Below are 18,714 nucleotides of genomic sequence, written 5' to 3'. Positions count from 1 at the left end.
ACTTACAAATCTCTCATATTTAATAATGCTCGGAAAGATTATTCAGCCATCTTTAATTTATCTATCCCATTATTAAGCCAATTTGAACCAGAAGCTAGCAATAGGCACGCCCCAATTGTATTAGAAACGTTTTATCTTTTAAAACGAAATATTACGGGATAATTTTTAAAAGGATAACCGATTAAAAATGATAAAATCTTTTCATTTTTTTTAAAACTAACCATTCACTTTTTTTCAACCTAAATAATACCCATTTTTAACAAAAATATCATATTTTTCTTACAAAAGTAACCTTTTTTTTTAAACACACGTAAATAATGAAAATATTGAAGGGTATTTATGTAAAAAATGAGTCTCTTCAAATTCAAAAATAAGGAAGGTTAGTTTTACAAATTTGAAATATTTTTATTTATTTATTTATTTATTTTTTGTGATATCATTCCGTTATGTTTGAAAAATAGGAGAGGGCATAAAAGGAAAAGTAAAATGAAAAAAATTTAAAAAATAAAAAATAAATGTAAAATTAATAAATTATTTTTAAAACTTATTTCATTTAATTAAACTCTTTTATATAAAGATCAAATAATTTGAAAATATAAATATTTTAATTTTTTTAATTTTATATATATATATTTTCAAATTAAAATCAAATTTAACAACATTAATTTTTTTTAATCTCTTTTTTATTTTTTAACTTTTTTTTATATTTGAATGGTGAAAACAAAAAGTAGAAAATAGTTTTCTGATTCTCAATTATTTTTTCGTTTTTTTGCACTAAAAAATAAAAAAGTGTCATGGAAAATAGTTGTCAAATAATCGCTTTACCGCGTAAGGTGTTCTAATGCAATTGCTTCAATTGTTCTCCCCCCCCCCCCCACACCCCGGGAAGGACCAGGACACACTGCCCTCAAAATAATACAGGACCTTTATATGTGGTGCCAAAAATGGCCCATTCTGTTTGAACAACTGAGGATGATCTCATGGGAAAAGTTCTATATTAATGGGAACAAAAAGGAAATATATAAATAAAAGAATAAAAAAAAAAGGGGACAAAAATAAGAATTACAGATTCATAATTACAAAAGAGAAAACCGACCTTGACTGTCCAGGAACCAAATTTTAGATTCTAATGCCATCTAATGAGATATCCTTTTCTGACAGCATCTTCAGTTTCTGCCAAAAAAAAACATGAATATAATTGCTGCTGGTAATATAAGAAGGGGAAAGAATGATGTTTGCAGTCCTTGACTGTCCTCTAGGTCAGAGTCATGCTTTCAAAAGCTCCAACAAGAAAACAAAATCATGGCCTACAGAAAAATTTGATCCTGCACAAGTTGAGGACAACTAGGTATACTGATAGGCCATCTTCTTGTTTTAAATGAGAACAACTTGGGGCCTGTTTGGATTATCCTCTGAGAAGCCAAAAACTCTTTTTTTAAGACTTGATAAAAGCTTCTACACTCATTTGGCTAATTTTATTAGAACAGCCATGGCTTAGAAAAAAAGTATGAAATTACAACACCAATACTGCTCAGTTTCCAGCTAAAGTGAAAAACAAAAACTATCTCAAGTGGGCTCCCAGAGTGCTAATGAATAATACAATTCATTATCTTCTAGTGCTTGCCATCAAAGAGGAGGATGATGAATTTCAGATGTTCACTACTACTATGATGAATTAAAAATTGTGAAGACAAATGAAAATGATGAGTGACAATGAGATGACATCTACTCTATTGGAAATTTTAGAAAGGTGGGTGAATAATGTACGTCTACACTATTTTTGTATATAATGAATTTTTTTAGAACTTTCCATGTGCAAACAAATGGAGTACTAGTGAAATAGAAGACTCGTTGATCAGAAACTATAGCATGTGTCATTTGGATTGGTGAATTTGTAGTTCCTAAGAGCACTGATAGGCTAATGAATTATTGAAACTACTTGAAGAAATCTGTGGTCTTTCTTTTGGGCATAGTCTTGAAGCTGAAAGATTAGACATGGAGCAGACTCACCCTTCATCATAAACCAATACAAATATATCATATATGATGGGGTTACGATTGAAGAAATTGATCCTCTTTATCAAGCTAGAGGATGAGTAATTTCAAATTGTAGGAGCATGATATAATCATCTTTCAAGAATTTCTTTCAAAAATCAGGCCATTGGATTTACTGCAAATAATTACACCTGAACTTGAGGACAAGGTATTTCAAAATCCAGGGGGGAATTGATGTATTGGCCTATCACCATATCACTGCAACATCATCCTAATATGGACATCTAGGGGGAAAACTTGGGATTGACTGTCTTTGGTAACCATTTACCAGAACTTGCAAAGTGGCTATTTGTTCAAAGTTTCTTTTACTATTGGTTTGGAATTCCTAGTCTTGATTTTTTTGCTTTGTATGTAGTGCCTGACAAGTTGTTTGTGTTCTTGTGGTTTGGAATTGTAATTTTATTGTCTTGAAAATACTATCATTTGAAAGGAGATGGAGGCTCTAGAATCAATGCTTCAAACTATTAGTTTTTCAACCCAAATGTGATGTCTTTTGTGCCCCTGATTTTCGTTTATCACCAGCAAGGAAAAGGAAAAGAAATAGATAAATAAGCAGTTATTTACCGTAATAAATTGTGGAGGATCATCAATACTAGAGGAGCCTAGGACAACTTCCCTCCTCAGTTTGGCTGTGAGCTTGTGACAAACCCGCAGCTAGACAACAGCAACAACAAAATAATGCAAAAAAAAAAAAAAGGAAAGATGAGAAAACCATCAGGTTGCCTATCAAGGGAAAAAAAGGGGGAAAAAACATCTGGTAAGGCCAAGATGCAGGTGATGGTAAAGAAATTCTTGAGAATTTTACCTCAGATCGCGTTGCTCCTCCAATGATAAAGACAAAAATTCGCTGCCCCATATTCTTGAAATCCACAGACACATTCTTCAAAACTGAGTCACTGTAAAAAAGACAGAAGAAGCAAGTAATAAGAACTTGTTAATTGTATGCAAAAATATACTTGAATATCTAGGCTTTGATCAGCAATCAAATTTTGATAATACATATTATATTATTATGGATCACACCGTATAAGTTCAACAATGTAGAAAAAAATAGATAAACCAAATTGTTCAAATATGGTACAGGAAGATGAAATCCAAAAGCTGGATACTGCAAATGGAAGTCATGTACAGAATAGATCAATCCAGTATATGAGAAATTAAGAGAACTGTGAGAGTACCTTGAACATCCATCATCAGAAACACGAGAACGTGCCCAAGTTGCAGTTCGTCTTGATTTTACTGGCTGAGAAGCTGGAGCTTGACTCGTCCGTGCAGATGCACCATCAGTGCTCCGTGGGACAGGTGGACTTGGTTCATTCATACACAGATATTCATTCTTGGGTAATTCACCTTTATTGAGTTTTTCAATCAGCTCCTGATAAATGACACAGCATGTAACTTACTACCACCCATTTAACTCATAGCATATTAAGAGAAGCAGTTATCTGGATAAGTAAAATAAGAGAGTAACTTTTCCTTGCTTTAGTCACAACAGACAAAGTGACATTGTTATATAAATAACTTCACAGGCAGACAGGGACATTATTTTGCTCTGAGATTAGTAAGAAGTGCCTTTACAAAATAACTGCCTACATAGCAACAGTCAACCCAGTAAAAAGAAAAACATTTCATATTTCACCCAACAAACTATTGATTGATCTTCTTGTACAAATTATGTCTAAAAGAATGTTTAATGAACATATATATATTTTCAAATAATTCAAGCAGGGTAGAGCAACGAATGACACTAATGAAAATAGGCAATGCTACTCTGTATCTGAACAGTCCATATACTGGCAGCCACAGATACTTCAAAAGGATTACCACATGCTAAGGTTTAATTTTAAAAAACAACTCTCACTGTTTCAGAAGGATGGTCTTGGTTAGAAAAAAAACTATTAAACTTGCTTACATAATGTCATTGCTATCAGCACTTACTCCTAATTTTCAAGGTGTTGCAGGAACAAATGTGAAGAATCTTGCATGATCTTAAATCATACCTCTATCATGGGATAAAATCGTGATAACTGCCACGTTTCCTCTTCAGTGGTTCGATCTTTTCTAGCTGCATTCTTTACCTAATAATCAAGCAAGAACATCTAGAAACTATTAAACCTTAGGTTGGTGGGCAAGAATCATGTAAGAAGAAAGCTGTAAGGATCTTCAATGAGCATTACAATCACTATATTTATTTACCTTCTGACCATCAAACTTAAGTGAGAAACCCCCACTGGACTTCTTCTTGGTAGCCGATGATCCCTCAAGCAGTCTCATGTTATTCACAACTTTCATATCCTCGGGTGATAATCTTGCTAACTGATGAAAAAGATCAATGAACATGACAATGTGAAAGTTTGGTAAAGGTGAGCAGTCATCAATACTTCATAATAATCTAAAAAGAGCTGCATCAGAACACAAATACACTAGTAAAAAAAAGGCTGAAATTCCTAAAAAACCCAAGACATAAGGAATTCTAGTTTCAGAAATTGTACCTCGTTAGGCACTGTGTGCATGTAAAAAGGATGCCAACAGTTTTGAATTACACATAATTTTTATCAAATCTCGTGTCAAACACTCAATTTCTAATTAGAAAAAACAAATCATAAAATTATGATGTATCAGTTTGTTGATGTAAAAACCTCCAGCTCTTGCCTCTCACACAAATGATATAGCATGAAAGATTTTAACATATTAATGTGTGAAATCATCTTTGTGGATTAAGGAGGAAAGCAAGCAAGTGTATGTCCATCCTCTGCAAGCCTGATGCTGACATCTATCCTTGCTTGGGGAAGTAAAAAATTAGGAAAATTCAGGTATCAAACAGAGCCGGTCAATTGAATTAAGCCCAAACATTTTTTTAGAGCACCATTGATCCTTCTTTTGTTTAACAGATGGCATTTAACATGCTCTTTCGGCATTTCCCCTTGCAACTAGTTTAGTCAATGATAAGAGAAGTGAAAAAGGATAATGTGATATTCCACATAAAGAAAGCAGGAATTGGAGTTCACTTGTTACCTGCATTAGCTTTAAACCTTTGTCACCTTCAAACTTCTCAGGATAAACGGAAGCATATATCATCAACAGACGCAATTTATTTTCAGAAGTAGCATCCTGCATAAGTGAAACAAATTTTAAATAAAAAAGTAGACATTACCCAATATGGTGCATTAGTTCATTTCCAAACAAAATTATTTTAAATAAAAAATGGACATTACTTAGAAATATGGTGCATCAGTTCCTATGCAGACAAAAATCTTTAGCATATCACCTGCTTTGTCCTTAAAAAGTTTATCACTTCCTTTGCTCCTACATCTCCAAAGACAAGATCCTGCTCCAGTTGCCCAAGGTCTCGAAGTCCCATCTCTCGGATAGTTCTGTTGATTTTACCAGCAATCTGCATTGCCATGATCAAGTGGGACAATAAACACAAAGACTTGTCTTGGAACACTCATTTTGTCCATGTTAATACTACTTCTCTCTTAACATCATCATTTAATTACTTCTGCTTGTATCTGCAGATAGAACCACTGGATGATCCCGTATATCCTCTCTTGGCTATTAAACAATTAAGAAAGAATTCCTTCAGTTCTTTTATTTTCTTTGTTTCTATTTCTGTTGCAACAATTTTTGAATTTATAGTCATTATTGTGCTAGAAAATCAGAAATTCCTTAAACTTAAAAAGAAATTACGCAATAGTTGATAAGGTTTCTTGTTATTTCCTGTTCTTTTACTAAAGAAAAAAAACTCCTTTGCACAAAGATCTTGTAATTATAATTTACAATCATAATTATGCACATAACTTAAAAGTCCTTAAATGCCTCAGAATCCAATAAATCACTTTGTATTTAAATGACAAAAATGCTTGAAGTTTTCTCTTGGAAATGAATTTCTAGCCCATTCATCAACAGAAATACAACACTAATAGAAAGAAAAAATCAACCTCAACATGGAGAGAAAGCTTCTCCATTTGTTCACTATACTGTGGCAAAGCTTGAACCATTTTCTGCAAGTCTCGTGTAGATAATTCGTTACTGTCTCTGCATATTAAAAAACCAATTTGAGAAGTGTATAGCATCAGAGTAGATATTACATCATTTGATGCACTTCTATTCAAATTGCAATTTATAAAGACATAACATGCCAAACTTGTTTGAAAAATTCCATGTATTTGTGATATATCTTGAATTATTGTGTGTGAAAGAGAGCCTCTGAATTATCATAAGAAACACCAAGCAGCCTCATTTCCACATTCACAAATTCATACAAAATGTTCTAAATCCTTGTCGATAAAACAGTCTCCCATAGAGAATTAGGGGAAAAGATGAAAAGGGAAACTGTCCTAAATGACTAATTTCTCATTGTAGTTCTCATTCCATTGCCATGATGATACATATTTTAAATTAATGGGACTGTGCTTTCCAAAATGATGACAATTACAAAGTGGTCAATCAGGTAGACATACCCGTATTAGTAACATATCATCATATTGTGTTCCCAAGTTAGAGTGTTAAGAATGGAGAAAGAAGTTATACATAGTAGCCAGCAGGTGTAGTGAATGATAATACCATATTAAGTGATCCTTAACAGGAAAATACCTCTGAAATTTGATCACATGATGACAAAAGCAAACATGTTTCAAAAAGATATAGATAGATGCCAAAGCTAACCTCTGATGGAGTTGTGCAGCTTTGTTCTTTGAGACAAAGTTGGTCATTTTATCATGCAACCGTTCACTAGCCTGACATGCCAATTAGTGGAACAAGTACTTACAATAATCATGTATCCCAGTGAAGAAAGACATATATAAATGAATGAGACATACATCGGCAATATGTACATGGAGGAGCTCGAGCCAGACAGGATCATGATCTTCTAAAAGGACCTCCTTTTTCTCAGGTTCACCCCCTGTTTTGCTAGGAATCTAATATATGTTTGAGTATCCTCCAGCAAAAGTTCTTCAAGTGATATTTAACATACAAAACCATGAAAACAAAAATAACAAAAAGATGTACCTCGTGTACATATTTATTTCCATCCATATCCAGAAAATCATGGCACATGGCATCATAGGTCCATTCATGTATGACAGGAGCTATCTAAACATGCAAAATCATCATATTCAATAAATCTAACTGAGAAAATATGGCAATAAATTCACAACAGGAAAATAGATAATAACCTGATCTATAGATCTATCCAAGATAAGGAGCTCGCATGTTCCAGTCTGGGGAAAGTTGGGAATAGTAGATTTATATTTTTCAAGAGAGTTCCAAACAGCAGCAGCAAGCTTTGTAGGAACCAAGTCACGAAATGTTGCCACTGCAGATCCATCAAGGGTCTTGGCAGCACGATATCGTACTAAGGGAAGCTCCTGAATATATGCAAACACATACATAAGTTAGAATTAATATTTAATTTATTAGAAACCATACTAGTTACAAATTTTTGATGGTGCAGTTGCACCAATAGTACAATGACACCTTATGGGAAAGGGACCGGTAATATCAATTCCATATGTCAGTATATAAAATCCCAAGGCTTCAACCTTTCAGCAAGAAGGCCTAAATGCCCTAGGAATGAGGGTTGGGTTACCTGCTAACCTGATATATATACCTAATACCTTCAATTTTTGGGCTAAATTAGCAGTTTAAAAGGATATCAAAGTCTTGGTTTCTAGAGATCTAGAAATTGAGTCTTCCCCTCTATTTAATTCCCCTTATGTTTGTCTGCTCTATTGTTTGCTTCTCCATATACAGGTTGAGGCCACATGAGATAAGAGGTGTTAGCCTTATATACAGGCTTTTTACCTAATAGATTCATTTTTTGGGTGTAGTGATCTAACATGTAGCCGATCATACTAAAAGACAGTACTCCCAAATTTTATTACCTTCAATCCTTAAGATATGCATGACCCTGGCTAGAGATGAATGACAAAAGTGGCAAATTAGGGGAAAAAAGAAAAATAAATAAAAATTTTAACTAACCCAAATTGTTGAACATGGATTTATGGACTGGATAACTCTATCACCAATTAACATGAGCTTTGGTGACTATGGTGGCATGACTTATTATTGAATCAATGGAGAACTTCAAAACATGTAGATCCACTAGAAAGTTGTTGAAGTCCATTTTGGCAAAGGCAGCAATTGGAAAGAAAAAAATTCAGGCAACCCAGATAATTGGAGTAAGGCTTTATAGCTGGGGCAGCTCTATCTCGAACCAACTTAATATTTTGTGAGCATGACAGGCATGACTCATATATTTAATCTAATGGTGAGTTTTGCAAAATGTTGGTCTTCAAAAAGATATTGAATGTCCATTTGTGCACAAACTAAAATAAAACTCTAATTTGAAGCACAAAAGCTAAAATAAAACTCTAATTTAAAGCACTATATGGATGGGACAGCTCAGTTGAATCAATGTGTTTCTTGGAAAGCACAATAAACAAAAGAAGCTTGCTTGATCCAACAAGGTTTTAAATGAATAAGAATAAGAAGTTATATAAATGAGAATTTCCATTCTAGTCATCTTAATCATGGATAGCAATAGGAAAAAAAAGGGATTTCCACTCTGAGTTAAATAATTGCTGGTTCAACCATTATCATTATTTTTTTATATTCAAAGGTTTTTCTTAGCCATAGTAAACATATAGAATATGGAAATCAAATTCTATCTTTACCTAAAAATATATCTGAATTTCCTGTTTAGAAAAGCCTTAAAAATCTACAGATATCTTGAAAAGGAAGGAAATATGAAAAAATTTAGAGTTGTAAAGAAGCAAACAGAAGCACAATATGACGTTTGATAAATTCAAGGCCTGCATTTAATGAAGACAAATTGAATTGCATAAATCATGCTAGGATTTAGTTGGCTGAGTTGTGTTTTATAAGAAGGGGTATTCAGATTCCTTGAAGTTCAATCCAAATTATAAGATTTGGAATTTCAGTGAATGAATTTAACAGCTCAGTTGCATAGAGTATAAAGCTACCAGTCAAATTATAATAAGAAAGAGGAACATCATGAGAAAGGAAACCAAAGAAAGATAGAATGCTTCCCACAAATATGCAAAATAGCAAAAGATAAGGCCTGAATCAAATGGAATAGATGGAGTAGGATTTAATAAATGGTTTAAACAATTGGATCAGCCTGTAATGGGGAAAGAATCTTTAATTGGAAGTGAATTAATGAGTCTTAAGGAATTCAAACCCAATAAAACAAGGTGCTCACAGCAATTCACATGCAAATTCAGCTTGTGACAATAAAAGCATAGTACTGATGTAGCATTGGAATGTGGTTCCTAGTTGCTGGTAGTCATTCAAGTAGCAAAACCAGGATGATCCCCATCCAACTAGTAACAAGCAAAGTCATATATTCAAGCAATCAAGAGAAGATGAACAATATGGTGTTCAGTAAAATATGCATATTGCCTTTTGCTGCTTTGGTAATTCAGTAATTGAAAAATTGAGCAAAACACATGAACCAGAACCAGAAAGTCTTCTCCTGCAATTTGGTTTTGGATTATTCACAGAATTATGACTTGACACCAAATTCCTAGAGTTGGCAGTGGGGAAAACTTTCCCTATTGGTTATGCAATTCAAAAAAAAATCTCTATGAATCAAAATTCTAGAGTATTATATTCATACCTTTAGCGAAGCAAAAATAGTGGATATTCGGGTGGCCATTGTGTTCAAACAATTATCAAATTTGCGAGTATTCTCCACATTTTCCCCCAGGAGCTCCTCCAGTGCTCTTTCATGATCAGTAATAAAAGCCTGGGTTAAGAAAATAATGAAAATGCTAAATCTTAAGAAAAAAATCCCAAATGCTAGAATACTAATCTGTACATTTTCAAAACCCTGTATTCTTAAGGAAAAAAGCACCCTAGACAGTTAATGAAGGGCCATGTCTTCATGTTCCTTAGTTCATATGGCTTCTAACTTTGTTCTGGGGAGAAAATTTCAGGGAGTTTCACATTTCAATGGAGAGCATTTGTTGACATGCCACATTAATCTGGAGTGAGTCTCGAGAGTGTCAATTCAAAGTTTTACTTCCAACAAGTAGATTTAATGGACCCTTTTAAGTTCAAAGTATTTTCTTAGTGGGATACCTTGCCAAACTACTACTGTAATGGGCACACTGCAAGCAAGTAGGAACCTGATTTGGAGGGTATTAGAGAACATTGCACCATTACGGTTGTTAGGGCGAACAGGAGTTTCCCATAATTCCTTATGACAGTATCATTCTGCAATGTATTTTTTCAGAAGTGAACTCAATGACAATTAACCATTTCTCTGTTATGAAAATTGTCCTAATTTCCAACTAGACAAACCAAAAAGCTAATAGTTTGATTGTTATTACATAAGAATTGGGTACAGGTAGTTACTTGTTTCACAAATATAACCCTCCTCCTTAAAGGTGTTTCTATCTGTATCATAGAAAAATAACAAAGCCTTCAAGAATAGTAATGTTTGAAAAACATTGGAATCTCTAAGTCAGGGAATAGTGGACCTACATATTGCCCTGGTAACTCATATGGAGCATATTAATTGTCATAGAATGAACAAAAAATGGAATAACATACGGTACCATCAAATACCTGACTGTCTATGGGAAAGTACTCCAAATTCATCTGGATGTTACCAAGCAAACAAGAAGAATGTCACAAATAGAAAAAAAAATCTCAAAACTGGAAATTGATAAACTATTTAATATACAAGAATCTTTACAAGAAGAATGATAATTTTTAACCTCTCTTAATGCACCTATGCGGGGTAGAACACTTGTATCACTCTTGATGTGATTAACCAGATCTTTTGGAATAGGGGAACTGAAGAATACAAATGCTCTGAAACCAAAGATTAGAATGGTTGAGAAATGACCAAAACAAAAGAGTTTTCTATCAATTCATAACAATACTTGCTAGAGAGTTCTAGAAGATGAAAAGCTAGAATCCTTCACATACTTCTTGTATAAAGGCACCCTTCCCGACATGTCAGACAAGAACATGACAACACTGCATGTTAAGCAAGAAACAGAAGTTAAATACATTTCCACAACATTCTGTCGCAGTTGTTTAACGTGAAGGGGACACAGTAGGAAGAGAAGTGAAAATAAAAACAAAAAATTTTAAAACAGAAATGAGAGCCTAATCTCAAATTTAGGAACCCTTGTTGGTGCACTCACATTGGAATTAAAACAATCAATTTCTGATAGGCATATCAACTGTACTGAGAAATCATTACATCTTCTGACAACCGGAACAATAAAGTATTAACCAGTAGTATTTTGCAAAAGGTTTATAGAGTCAACAACTTAAAAGACATAACAAAATAAAGGAAGGGGGATTTAATGATGGCCTAGAAGGAAGGTGGGGGGATTCTACTAAAATCCTAAAAAAAATAACAAGAATGACCAGATTTGAATCCAAATAAAAAATACTGAGAAGGAACAGTTTTCTTTGAACCATGGAAATTTTAGACTCCATTTAGGTCCTGAACAGTTTGAGAGAAAGTGCAAGAGAATGAAAATAGAGGGAAAAAGGGGAAGGAAAGAAAAAAATAAAGGAAAAAAAAATGGTTTAAAGTTAAAAAAATAAAATAAAAAAATTCCTCACATGTTTTTTGAAATTTATTTCTCTTCTTTGCTCTCTTATATTAGGAATGAAGAATTTAAAAATGCATACAATTCTAACTAACTTTCATTATATTTGATTTTTCCTCATATTTCTATGGTAAACCTAAAAAGAGAATTTGTATTCCTTCCTACTTTTCTTCCTTTCCCTAGGACTTTTCATGATCCAAAGGGAGTCCAAGACTACAAGTATGAAGGCAACAAGCAGAATCCTAGAGCATTTTTTGATAGCTTGCTTTGAACCACAAGTGCCATATGAAGAGAAATTGATGACTATAGACCTTGAGATTTTCAAGCGTTCATTTGGAAATTAAACTATGAGTAACGGTGTTACAAAACACTTGAAATGCATCTCTTCTCTACCCATTTTGACAACGCCTTGCCCTCCAGTGTTTGGGACTGGGCACAAAACCATTTTAACCAGACAGTTCTGTAAGATTTAAATGAACTAATGGATACAGTCCAGCAGGAGCAGTACTGAATCAGAAGACATGCGAACGCGCAATTGCTAGCTAGACTACAAAGGAGTCCAAAAAAATTAATAACCAGACTTTAAAGGTTTACTTTTACTATTGAATTCAATACAGAGATCTATATATAGAACCAAATTAAAAACAGAAAAGCAGCCAGGATTTCTTCACATACCCAAACTATGCAATTTCTCTCTAAATATAACTAAGGAAATAAGCATCAAAGAGAAAAACAAATGAAAGGGAAAATATTGTACTTCTCCTTTGAAGGCTGGATGAAATATATAGCATCCAAGGAGGGCAATGGTTGCCTTCTCCTATAAAGGTCTTCAACCACTGCAGAAAAAGTAGAAATTCCATTAAGTATCATTCATAGGAACCGGCACTCAGAAACTAAACTAGGAATATATTTTCGTACGGTTGTATAGCTGAATATAGAACCACAGAAATGCACAATGCAATTAGCATGGAAGCATTCATACAAACCAATATTTGGTTGGAAAACAATGGCATAGAAATATATTCACTATATAACAAGAAGTGTATATAAATAGAGAACAGATTACTAAGCTGAATAGCATTGTTTTCTGTGTACAGACAATATGACATACAACAAGAAAAGCATCTTGTGTAGAGGGATTTTCTATGGGGAGGGGGAGCTCTTGTGCAGAGGCCACACCTTGTTAGGTGGAATCTGGTTTGCTTGGAAACAAGGAAAGGTGGGTTGGGTGTGAGAAATTTAGCTCTGATGAATAGAGCTCTCTTAAGTAAGTGGAATTGGTGCTACACCAATGAAAGAGAGGCTTTTTGGAAGCAAGTTATCAGTCAGAAATATGGTGTGGAAGAAGGGGATTGGTGCACTCGGGCTATAAGTGGGAGGTATGGTGTTGGACTTTGGAAAGCAATCAGAAATGAGTGGTTGTTTTTTAATAGTAGACTAGCCTACCAAGTGGGTAATGGTCAGAGAGTGAAATTTTGGAAGGACAAGTGGTGTGGAAATGAGCCTCTTTGTGAGTCATTCCCCTCTTTATTTTTTTGATAGGTAAAGAAAATTCATTAAGAGCCAAAAGGCTAGAGAAAGGGTATACACGGAGTATACCAAATACAAAGCAGCAAAAAACAAATGAACAAACAAGCCTGACCCTTACTTGGTGGCTAGCCAGTCAACGAAATCTATCAAAGACAAAGTGTGATCCTCTATGTATACCCTAACCCAATTCACAAAAGTGTACAAAAAAATGGATTTAATATCTTGATCGTTCCTCTCAATATCGTCGAAAGCCCTTCTATTCCTTTCTTTCCAAATGGTCCACATCAGGCAGAGGGGGGCAGCTCTCCAAGCTTTCTCCCTTTTCTTGCCCACAAAAGAACCATGCCAAGCCAGGAGGTTTCTTTTCACAGAGGAGTGCATCACCCATTGCACCCCAAAAAGGGAGAAGATCAAAAGCCATAACATTCTGGCTTTCTCGCAAAACAGAAGAAGGTGATCTGTGGTTTCCTACTCTTGTTTACACAAAAAACATCTGTTGGGAATGCTCCAACCAAATCTCTTCAGGCGGTCAGTGGTGAGTAGCCTGTTCCAAGCCGCCTCCCACCCAAAGAAGCTAGCCCTAATTGGAACCCAAGGCGTCCAAATAGTTCTAGTCGGGAAGGGGGGCTTGGTGTCCCTTGAAAGTGAACTATAAAAAGACTTGACAGAAAAGGTCCCTCTTTATATTCCATCTCCCTGTCTAAAGATGCTTGGGTGTCGGATGTTTGGAACCCAGACAGTGATGGGGAGGGTTGGACCCCTCTTTTCTCAAGGGCGTTCGATGATTGGAAGATTGAGATGGTGGAGTGTTTTATGTTCAAGATCCAAGCTTTTAGGGTGCAGAGAGAGGACGAAGATAGAGTGGTTTGGACGACTTCAAAGAGTGGTGATTTCTCAGTCAAGTCGCTGTATTCTATATTGGAGCCCGGAGACTCTCATTTGTTCCCTTGTAATAGTATATGGAGGGTGAAGGCACTTCCTAAGGTAGCCTTCTTTGCTTGGGAGGCTTCTTGGGCTAAAATCTTAACTTTGGAGCAAGTTTAAAGGAGGGGGTACTCTATGGCAAACAGGTGTTTTCTATGCCTATCTGAAGTAGAGACAGTGGATCACTTTTTACTTCATTGTATAAAGACACGGGTTTTGTGGAATCTCATTTTCTCCCTATTTGGTGTGGCTTGGGTTCTTTCATGTTCAGTGAAGGAAACTCTTCTTGGGTGGCATGGAGCTTTTGTGGGGAAAACTCGTAAAAAGGCTTGGCAATTGCCCCCCTTATGTATTTTTTGGTCAATCTAGAAGGAAAGGAACTTGTTAGCTTTTGAGAATGAGGAGCTTTCGCATAGACTGAAATATTCTTTTGTATGTAATCTTTGGTCTTGGGTTAGGGTGTTTATGGTTTTGAGCCCTTCTTCTCTTGTTAGTTTTTTGGATTGGCAAGGCTCTAAGTAGGGGTTTCGAGCTTTTAGGCTGCTTTTGTATACTTTGAGGGCACTGTTTTTGGTGCTTCCTCTTTTAGTTGAATACATTTCTTTTTATCTATCAAAAAAAAAAAGCAAGAAAAGCATCACAAGCATGAATACATTCAGAAAACAAGGAAATGTAGTAAAAATTAAAAGAATAACAAGTGAATGGATTCACAGAGTCCAATTTTCAGCAAATGCCTTTTGAAGCTTACAGGAAATTCCTTCATCTGTTATGTCCGCCATTTTGCATGAGGAAGACATGACTTTTGTAGTAACTTTATCCATGATGAGTACCTGTGGAAGATCAGTTAAGGTTGACTAAACAACATAACATAGACAAATTCAACAATGTGCAACTATGTACTGGATATGACGGACAGAATTATTCAGCAAGAATTAACAACAGAAAAGAATTCAAGATGCACTGATCACAAATATCACATAGGTTGATTAATTAGGTGAAGACAGTAGCAACTCTAATGCATATGACATGAAGTCAAAAACATAAGGAAAACTTTAATCCTTGGTCAAGGTTAATTTGCAATCAAATCACTACTTGCATCTTATATTGATCAAATCAACAGAATTTTATTTTCCAGGTAAAATATTGCTGCATTTCCCAGCACTCATCAATAAGAAGAGATTTTCAGATGTCTTAATGTAACAAACATGCCATTTATGTCCAAATCCCTTATGTATCATTGAAAATTTGAGGATATCATATTTATTGCTACTTATATGTGTTAAAGCATACAAACCCTAAGAAAGAACCAGAATTCAAATATGAACTCAACATTCTAAATTTCATTCTCTTCCCTCTCTCTGCTCCAAAGCGTCAATTAAAATTTTATTTTTGTTAGATTTCAGTTTTGAACAAAAAAATCTATCAATTTGCTGTAACATAGCCTTAGAAGCATTTATCATCAAGGCAATGGTCCAATAGTAAGAGGGGATCTGAACTATCAGGTACATGCCATGTACTGTTTGTTTCTAATTTTGAAAAAATAGGGGTAAACAAAAGCAAAACACCAAACATGTTCTCTCCAAAACAATAAAGCTAGGTTCAAAAAGCATTAAGAGAATCATAAATCAGAAGATTTGCAGCATCAACATACTTTCCAAGTTGATTTTGAATCCCCAGTTTTAGTTGATCTGAGCATTTCATGTAGTAAACCTGAAGTACGAATCCACCAATAGTATATGAGCAAAGAGGAAGAAAAAAACCAAAATTAATATGTCAAATTCAACATCTACTTATCAAACAAATGTTCAATGAGTTCTAAAAATTTATCTTGCAACAATCTTAAACATAGCATATCAAAATAAATATGTTAACATGCATGTGGACGTTCCATAGGGATGTAATTTCTTTAACAAACAGAAATGGCTACCATCTTGCTTGCCTAAAAAGTTAAGATTTTACCTTGGTTAAAATGTGATCATTCTAGGAAGTAAAAGGCCATCATAATGCAAATTATTTACCCAATAAGATCAACAAACAAGCAACTGATTAAGTGGATTTGTGCATATAAAGAACAACCACCAACCACTTTCTGTAGTTTTTTCTTAAATAACATATTCTACAATACTTCAAAATTAGTTTTCTATCATCCCACCATCAATACCTTATCCAACTTCTTGAGTTGGTTGCACAGGCTCTTTTCTCTAATATATGTTTATCATACATTTTCCATGTGATCAATCTTCAAATATTTTACTCCAACACAAAAGAAGGGTGGGAAGTTTGACCAACAACCTTTTGACCTTCACCTCCTCTTTTCAAAGCACTGAAGCAGCATAATCCGCTTCATTGGGATTTCACTAAATTTTCAGCAGTTTAATCTTCTTAGTCAAATCTCTGTTTTGCCCACTGTTGAGCTAGTCCCTAGCACTATACTGTAATGCAATCATTCTAAAATTATGAACTTGTGGCATGCAGTATCCACATAAGTGCCATCTCCAGATCCCTACTCCCTACCATCTTGAAATCCAATAACGTTCCATTGTTTCAATTGATTGGCAACTTAAAGCAAAATGACCACCAATATGGAAGAAGAGCATTAGCCAAACTGAACATGTTATTTGTCTTTGAGCCAAATCACTATGTCTTGAATTTAAATTGAAGTTCAACATCCTGGATTACATTTATCTACAAATAAAGAAAAAGAAAATAAAGAAACAAATAGACTGCCTAATCAGGGGACTGAACTATTCTACTGAAATTCATATGCTTTTTTTCATTTACTCAGAGAAGGGTTACATCAGTGCCTTTGCGAGAAATAATACTAAAAGAAAAAAACATAAACTATTTTTGTATATGAAAATATAAACTCTTCATTCCTTCTCCAACTTGAGCTTTCAGTATTTGAGGGGAAAAAAAAGAAAAAAAGAACTTCTATTGCATTATCATTTATTTTCTTTTCTTTTCTTTCCTTTTCTTCACTAGAAAAACCATAAAAGACAAAATAGCATCTCCCAAGTGCTTTCTGGTGTATATAAATAAATCCTCTTAATTATGCATTCGGTTGCATATCAAATCAACAAATATTTATATAAGTAATAGTAAACACAAATCATTTTTCAAAAGCATATGATTCAATGTGTGGGAGCTTCTCCACTCAGGGTTCAGAATTTCTCTGGGAAAATAAAAGCAATGAAACTTACAATTTTAAGAAGAAACCAATTTTCGGCATCATTAAGTTGCTAAATGGTGTTTCTTTCTTGAAAATCAAGAAAAAAAAAAAATCCAAATTTCAGGTAGGTCAAGAAAACTTTAAGTCAACATCCAGTACACCAACGCCGTTTCCCGTTACTGGAAACGCACAAATTTTTCTCAGGATTTTCAATACCCCCCTACTCTCAAAAACATTCTTCCACGCACAGATTTCGAAAATGCCATATGCCCACAACCTTTTCAAAATTTTCACCTCAAAAGCAAATAAGAAACTCATTTGTCCACAAAATATGATTTCTAGAAAGAAAAAAGAAAAGAAAAGAAAAGAAAAGCTTTTCTTCATCATTTCCCTATCTTTTCGTCCGTTTTCTTAGCAAAGAAGTACAGACAACAAAAGTACAACAAACCAAAATCCAAATAAAAAAGTCAAATAAACTTACGATCGCGGCTGATTTGACGAAAGTTCTTGTACTCTCCGGCATTTGACGAAAAATCAAAGTCCGACATCGACATCGCGGATCCAAACGAACGAAGATCAGAGAGCCAAATCCAGAAGAGAAAAGGCGAGAAAGTTAGAGGGGAGAGTGTCTTCTCTAGAGAGAGTTTTCTGGAGCAAGAAAGGAGGAGAGAAATGATCGGAGGAAAGGTCGTTATGGTTGTGGTGGGAACGTTCTTCTCGATGAATATTTTTATTTTTTGAATGTAAAATAGAACGGGAATTTCGCTTTCGTTTCGGTGGGAACGCCGCCAGAATGGTGCACCAAATGCGTCGTCGTTTTGTCTCTTTAAATGCTTGAAATTACGGTTCCATCCTTTCCTGTTTTTCAACTGTCGGCCCCTGATATTTGGGGTTATCTCATACGGCCCCCCCATATTTTGAAGTGTTCGACTTTTAACCCTCGAAGGGGCTTCGATCCTGGTGTTGGTGCCAAGACGTGACCGCCTCTCAACTCTCACGTTGATTTATCTATTGGAGATTTTCTACAAAAATGGGCTACTTGAAGGACAATTTTTCTTTAGCTTCCAACTTCTTTATTTACTTATTTTTAATGAAGACACAATTTTTCCAACCATTTTTAATACTTGAATTAAATTTTTGTTGAATTCAAGTTTTAAAAAATAAGATTAATTTAAATTTATATTAACTACCCCAAATTAAAACTTAAGTTAAATTAGATTTGAATTGATTATTTCTTAATTTGAATTTAACTCAATTTATAACTTATCCAATCCATCTAAATTGCAATCTTACTTAAAATAACAGCTTCAATTTTATTTTATTTTTAAAAAACATGGATCTATGTTGGAGTCATTGTTTCTTAAACAATAACTTCTATTTTTAAAAGAGGTTGCTACTTGAAGAGAAAATTTTACTAAAAATAAAATATAAAAT

At 34.4% G+C, this 18,714-nt stretch overlaps 1 protein-coding gene across 4 annotated transcripts; it reads right to left on the bottom strand.

Annotated features, from left to right (window-relative positions):
• Nucleotides 1-907: 907 nt before the first annotated feature.
• LOC117931709 (protein transport Sec1a-like) lies at nucleotides 908-18,018 on the bottom strand. Of its 4 annotated transcripts, XM_034852733.1 has the most exons (22): nucleotides 17,762-18,018; nucleotides 15,763-15,821; nucleotides 14,860-14,941; nucleotides 12,415-12,493; nucleotides 11,020-11,070; nucleotides 10,806-10,902; nucleotides 10,654-10,686; nucleotides 9,701-9,829; nucleotides 7,236-7,427; nucleotides 7,069-7,152; nucleotides 6,879-6,977; nucleotides 6,724-6,794; nucleotides 5,997-6,093; nucleotides 5,324-5,449; nucleotides 5,071-5,166; nucleotides 4,252-4,371; nucleotides 4,056-4,133; nucleotides 3,234-3,430; nucleotides 2,861-2,951; nucleotides 2,620-2,709; nucleotides 1,097-1,173; nucleotides 908-992 (listed from the first exon to the last, which is right to left on the bottom strand). In XM_034852733.1, the coding sequence occupies exons 1-21, from the start codon at nucleotides 17,832-17,834 to the stop codon at nucleotides 1,120-1,122; spliced, it is 1,998 nt and encodes a 665-aa protein (XP_034708624.1). In that variant the 5' UTR covers nucleotides 17,835-18,018; the 3' UTR covers nucleotides 908-992; nucleotides 1,097-1,119. The 4 variants fall into 4 exon arrangements, with proteins under 4 accessions (XP_034708624.1, XP_034708623.1, XP_034708625.1 ...); XM_034852732.1 differs by having other exon boundaries at nucleotides 908-1,173; XM_034852734.1 differs by lacking the exon at nucleotides 11,020-11,070 and having other exon boundaries at nucleotides 908-1,173.
• Between the last annotated feature and the right edge of the window lie 696 nt (nucleotides 18,019-18,714).

This window comes from Vitis riparia, chromosome 15 (assembly GCF_004353265.1).
Source record: "Vitis riparia cultivar Riparia Gloire de Montpellier isolate 1030 chromosome 15, EGFV_Vit.rip_1.0, whole genome shotgun sequence".
NCBI lineage: Eukaryota > Viridiplantae > Streptophyta > Magnoliopsida > Vitales > Vitaceae > Vitis > Vitis riparia.
Note: the sequence above shows the minus strand (reverse complement) of the source record. Positions and strands in the feature narration are given on the sequence as shown.

Excerpts from the sequence above, each read along its gene's own strand:
- LOC117931709 (XM_034852732.1), bottom strand. The coding sequence starts at position 17,834 with ATGTCGATGTCGGACTTTGATTTTTCGTCAAATGCCGGAGAGTACAAG. Across the intron at positions 7,428-9,700 it reads CTATTTTTGCTTCGCTAAAG|GAGCTTCCCTTAGTACGATA; the intron begins GTATGAATATAA and ends GCATATATTCAG. Across the intron at positions 2,710-2,860 it reads GAGGAGCAACGCGATCTGAG|CTGCGGGTTTGTCACAAGCT; the intron begins GTAAAATTCTCA and ends GCTGTTGTCTAG.